At 43.0% G+C, this 6,257-nt stretch overlaps 1 protein-coding gene across 1 annotated transcript; it reads right to left on the bottom strand.

Annotated features, from left to right (window-relative positions):
* Window positions 1–421: 421 nt before the first annotated feature.
* Window positions 422–3,043, bottom strand: T265_00703 (hypothetical protein; the record flags this gene model as incomplete). The annotated part of the gene is made up of 1 exon (XM_009164552.1): window positions 422–3,043. One exon carries the CDS (start codon window positions 3,041–3,043, stop codon window positions 422–424), a length of 2,622 nt encoding a protein of 873 aa, XP_009162816.1.
* Window positions 3,044–6,257: the final 3,214 nt, after the last annotated feature.

Here is a 6,257-nt window from a genome sequence, read left to right as displayed (position 1 = left end):
GTTTGTAAAGTGTAGGGAATTATCAGCATCACTGACTCTGAGTTAGAATTTTGCTGTAAAATACCACTTAATTCGATCCCGAATTACCCGAGCATCTGCCATGCCTTTGCTCAAATCCCTTTCATCGACTGTCTTTATTTAGAACGTTGTGCGTAAGACACTTTATCATGCCGCTGTCATCATACGTCACCTGGGTGACAGTACATCTGAAACTAGTTGCGCTTTTCTCCCCCAGTTGAAAGATAGTAGTAATCAACAAAAAAAAACAAAGTAAACGAATGATAATAAACCGTATTTCTGCTCACCTGAAAGTCCTCCATTTGATAAACTATCTCCGAATTGAATCCAACATCTCTGTCGGTCGCTTTTACTCAAAAATCCGCTGTCATCATACGTCACCTGGGTGACAGTACATCTGAAACTAGTTGCGCTTTTCTCCCCCAGTTGAAAGATAGTAGTAATCAACAAAAAAAAACAAAGTAAACGAATGATAATAAACCGTATTTCTGCTCACCTGAAAGTCCTCCATTTGATAAACTATCTCCGAATTGAATCCAACATCTCTGTCGGTCGCTTTTAACTCAAAAATTGTCGCTCCCACAGACGTGTTTTCAAACAGTTCAAACTCATATAAATCCTGGTCAAATTTGGGAGCATTATCGTTTTTGTCCACAACTGATACAACAACGTGAATGGACGCATTCCTTGGCGGAGTGCCACCATCCGTGGCAGTCACCGTGAAGTTTACTACATCCTTCTCTTCGCGATCAAATCGAACTTTACTGTACAAAGCTCCTGTGAGGGAGTCCAGGTGAAAATAACTGTTACCAACCGAATCGATGGAATATCTTATTTTGGGTACGCTACGGTAGTCTTCCGCCCGGAACTCGGGTGCGGGAAATCGTTCTCGATTTAACAAATGGTAATCAGCCCACTGCCGCGAAGGGAATCGTTGCACCTGATCAGCATCTGTTGCGTTAAACGTCGTAATCAACTCATTGATTGCTTCGTTTTCGTTAATTCTCAGGTACAACTCATCGCGATCAAACTTGGGAGAATTATCATTGTCGTCAATAACGGTTACCAAGATTCTGGATCGCCCAGTACGTATGGCTGATGCCTCGAGCGCTTGATCTGTGCAAATGATTTCCACAGTCTCGTATGCGGCCAGTTCGTGATCAAGGGAGACGGTGGTGGTCAGCTTGAATTCCAACATATTATTGTGTTTGTTGGTATGCGAGTCAAGCGCTTTCGAAGCTACCGTATCGGGAATCACCACTGGAACTATGGGATTTATAATCTCCAACTGAAACTTTTGGTTATCTACTTGACAGCGCATAGAGCCGTAAATGCCAGAATCCCGATCTATAGCTGTCACAAATGCGACCAATTGTCCCGGTGGTAGGTTTTCTTTCACTAGAGGACGTGGTGGATTTGTTTGGCTTTGTAAGTCGACAACTTTTATTTGTGGCGTTTCATCGTTAACGTTCACGATGCTCACGGTCACCACCGTAAGTGCACTTTTAGGGACAGGTCTACCTGCATCAGATGTGATGACGTTGAAACGGATCTGTCGGTTAACGGATTCAGATCGAGACTGGTCTGCATCTAGCACTTGACTAACAGTTATGGCCCCGCTGATTGGATGAATTTTAAACGGAAAGTGTTGCTGTTGCATTCCCAGTGATTCTGGATCAATCCGGTATGTCAGTCGACCGTTGTCACCTGCATCTCGATCCGTACCTGAAAGGGTGTCTACCACCGTTCCAACGGCTACATCCTCGTTTATTTGTATTTCCAAGTTGGATGCAATCTCGGGTGGATTATCGTTTGCGTCTAATACACGAACCCGAACTAACAAGGTACCGGTATGACGTAGACTGTGGATCGTATTCCAAACTCCTTGTTCCTGCTTGTTGTCTTTCAGTCTATCTGACACTGGAAGCCCACTCTCCGAACTATCCATGGCAAGGATCTTCATCCAATACTCATCCCTTACTTCGCGGTCTATTTTGCTGACTAGTTTGACATGTGGAGCTATTCGGCTGTTTGGTAGCCTGCCACCGTTGCTAACATCACCTAGTGTGGTCAAAAAAGGGTCAGAAGTGAAACCAAGTCTAGTTTCATCCCATTCAATTCCGGAACAAGAGGACTGCATGAGAACGAACGGCAGTTCTGAATCAAAAGCTTCCACATGGCGGTCAGAACTATCATACCTTTGAAGCACTTCAGACTGGGAAACTTTAGAAAGGTGATACTCGGTAACACTGTAGGGTGTGGAATCTTCATCAAAAGCCATCGGGATTTCGAAACAAACATCCGGCTCTGTTGTTTCATCAATCCATAACTCCACCGTTGGCAAGGGACTTGTCGCCAACGTACGTAACCGATTGTTCTCCGGTTGACCAGTGTTAGGTACGTTTGTAGCAACTGGTAACAAAAATTTTGGCGCGTTGTCATTAAGATCAATCACATTCAGGACAATCGTAACGTACCCCCTTTCTCCGAAGTACTCTGCATCATTCATCGGCACGGTCTGGTTCTTGTCCACCGAACCGGTAACAACGTTGTATAGAACACGAAACACAATTTGGCATTCATCCAGAGTACGGTACAAAGTGATCTGTTGGACGCCATTACGTATGTTGTTTGATTCGGAATGTCTGTTCTCTTCAGAGACCGTAGAGGGACAGCAGAGTGCATCTTGCTGGCAAATACTATCCCTGTCTAGCTTCCGTTTGGTTAGCAAATGTCCTCTAACTTGATCTATTTGGAATAAGGTAGAAACAGCTGGTTGGTTCGCGACAATCACAAAGTTCGAAAGGTTTGAACTGGAATGTGAAACCGATTGAATTCGCTGAGAAACATCGCCAATCATCGTCCCATGGGGACGTTCTTCATAAATGTCGAACTGGATAACGGTGTCTGTGAATGGTTTTGCCGGAAGACACCGGGCAAGTAGGCACAAACTGGAGACGGTCAGTAAGTAGGCACTTGCGAAATAATTTGCTATTTTCCTGGCTTTCTGAAATCCAGTGAGCATTGCTCAGTGACAAGTATGTGAAAACTACTGTAGCGTGCACATTAGTGTAGGAATGTTGAATCTTTGAACCCTTAGCCTACGTAAGTAATGAAAACATCGCCAATTGGCCAGTTGGCCAATCAACATCCTTATTTGCTTGTCCAATCAGATGTCCGGAGTCTTTGCGGCAGCTAGCCAGCACCAGTCGACTCAGTCACCTCATTCATTCGGGACAAGATTCTGAAGTTTTCTGACGGGGGAACCAGAATCTACTTGGTTATTTGAAAAGTAAAAATTACACTAAACATTTAAATTTCAAAACATTTTCCGCTTGCTGTCAATATGGAGATTCATGTCACAAGTTGGCCCCCGGTCGAGATTACCCAACATTCGCAAACCATCAAGCCCTCTACCCTCAAATATTAGATGAGCGTGTATCATGACCCACGCCTGTTGCTAAGTTCCTTTAGGTTAAAACATGAAGTTTAGTGGGTACTCACTCCATAGTTCGCCTGAACACCTCAAAACCATTCTTTTTTTTACAGAAAACAACTGAGGATGGAAGTCGATTTGAGAAATGAAAACATCACTCGTGGGCAAGTGCGTCTTAGCATAAAATAGGCATTATTTCTTCAGAGATTTGATGGAAATCGAACACAATAAACGTCCCGACACCGAAAACTGGAAAACACAGATTTCTCGGGACCTGAGGTGCTTGGTGTTACACAAGGAGATCATTAATGTCGCTAACAAAAATCAGCTGTTAATCTATGAGACAGAGTGTAACAAGTAACTGTGGAATCAAGACTTGTATTTCGGGAGTGTGGCATCAACTGCGGTAACCAAAATGATAAGGCACTCAAGCGAGGGGATTCTAGTCCCGTTCGAAGAATATCCTTTCGTCAACTTTCTGTGTGCTTCGGTTCAAGATCACAATAAGCTACACCCGCATCTCTTCTACACCCGTCGGGAATCTAGTTTGTGATTGGTGTCCGCCGATGAGGCAGACTCTGCCACATGCCGTCTCCAAGAAGACTGCCCAACACCGCAATCGGAAATCGTTTTGTCACAGTGAATCCCGGTAGTGTCAGGGAAAATTTGAGAGTATCAAAAGGCAGAGATTCGACTAGGGTTCAGTAGAGTCACCCCTTTAAACTAAACTGTTCGAAAATTAGTGTATTTCGCAAGTGGCGTGAAATTCTGTTGCACATATGTCATTGCTTTGACGAAACGTTTGGAACTGATGAAGTTCAAGATGGATGAATCGGTTATGAGTTGTTCGATACTTTCCCGCAAGCAGATGGGTAGTTTTAAGCCAAGAAAGTAGAATGTTATCTTTAATATCAAATGAACTGAAACATATGACAGTCTTTTTGCAGCTCACTCAGGTGAAAAATAAGTCTAACAAGAGAGATTTAGCTGGGGTTCAGGTGATTGTTCCACTCGAACGAAACTAGTCAGCAAATGAGTGTATTTGACGAACTCTTCACCGGTTTCACCCTGGTGAGTGCATCAGATACAAGAAAGAGATGGGTTTCCAGACGCTGTAGCATTGCCTGCTACTCAAAAATACTACTAATAGCCCGAAAGATGACTGTATCCGAGACACGATACACAGGCAAATGGAAGCATAGAAAACGAACGTGAATAGTGCAAGTAAAAGGGCACTAACAACTTTAGGCGCTTCTGAACGTTTTCAAGTGACGCATTTCGGTTTAACACAGTGCAGGCCTCGAACTTTGGTGCGGTCTGGTTGGGACTGTGGCCAATAATATTGTGTGTGAATTTGAGCATACAAAGCTGGAACAAAATGCGACTCGCGCATGGATGGTTCAGGTGGGTTTGATATGAGTAAGATTCATCTATCCCTTTCCCTGTACTGAGGGGTTAGTGCAAAACCTCTGACGGAAGTTGAATTCGGGTATTCTGCGCGCCTTAAATAAGTTTTCAGCGTTTGCGGGATCTGTTCAGTACAATGGGTGTTTTAAGAATTTAACTGTCCTGCGAGCTTTGCGACAAGACCAAGAAGATCGTTTGTGAATGTCTATCTCGCCGAAATGATGGTTTTTGGTGAGGAAATTAATCGATCTCTTCAAAACCGAGTCCAACATTATGATGTTCTGGTGAAAAAGGTTGTTTTTTTTCAAAATGAATGCGACAAGACCAAGAAGATCGTTTGTGAATGTCTATCTCGCCGAAATGATGGTTTTTGGTGAGGAAATTAATCGATCTCTTCAAAACCGAGTCCAACATTATGATGTTCTGGTGAAAAAGGTTGTTTTTTTGTCAAAATGAATGGAACCGGTTCTTTCTTTCTTTCTTTTGATACGACATGTTGTTGGCCCAGGCCAGACAGCCCAACAGTTGATAAAATAACCTTGTGAAATCACATCACGTAGCCTGCAAACCAGGGATCGTTTAGAAATTCAAATGCAACTTTTGGTTTGACACCAACTTCTCAGCGTGTGGAGCAGCCAATTGAGAATTACTACCGTTTGGATTCTTAAAAAATACGTAATAACCGATAACTATTTCCAACAGGTGATTGCATCCATTCTCAGTGTTTGTGCTGAGCTCTTTCTGTGAACCGCAGCATTATACCCTGGTTTTACATTTTCGTGTTTATGTATACTTTTAGTATTGAACAATGGACCTTCATATGATGGCCAAATTATTAAAATTTTAAGGTGGAAATTATCTTTGAATGATCACAGGTGTATTCTTGTCACAGTTAATATGTGAAACCGGTGGGGCCAGTCTTGGTTTCTTTTCCTTATCACTCCCCTATACCCGCCAGGTCCTAACCTTGCTCCCAAAGGTGCATAAGCCTTCTTCAGAACAAAGCCCAAATCTTGAATTTCCTGCAGGAAGTTCGAGGTTGAGTATACGTGCTTTTTATGCACTATTCTCGTACACCAAAGCCTATACATTCTGTTGACAGTCTGCCAACAAAATGCTTTGTTTGGTTCCAACATGCGACTTTATAGTGAGCTTTCGTTTATACACCGGAAGATTCTCAAAGTGAAAATGGATATCACCATCTAAGGTGAACTTGCAAGAAGAGAGCACCTTGTTTGCAATGGATCTTACAAAGAAAAAACGGTGCCTGTCACATGCCTTCATACAAATAGCACTGGATAGATAGGTCAGGAAGAACGGTTACTTGAGGATAGATCGTCCAGACGCCTAACGAATGTTAGGAACAATGGTCCGTACTTTATATCCACAATGCATG

Source organism: Opisthorchis viverrini (genome assembly GCF_000715545.1).
Source record: "Opisthorchis viverrini unplaced genomic scaffold opera_v5_7, whole genome shotgun sequence".
Classification (NCBI taxonomy): Eukaryota; Metazoa; Platyhelminthes; class Trematoda; order Opisthorchiida; family Opisthorchiidae; genus Opisthorchis; species Opisthorchis viverrini.
This window is presented reverse-complemented; position numbering and strand designations above follow the sequence as displayed.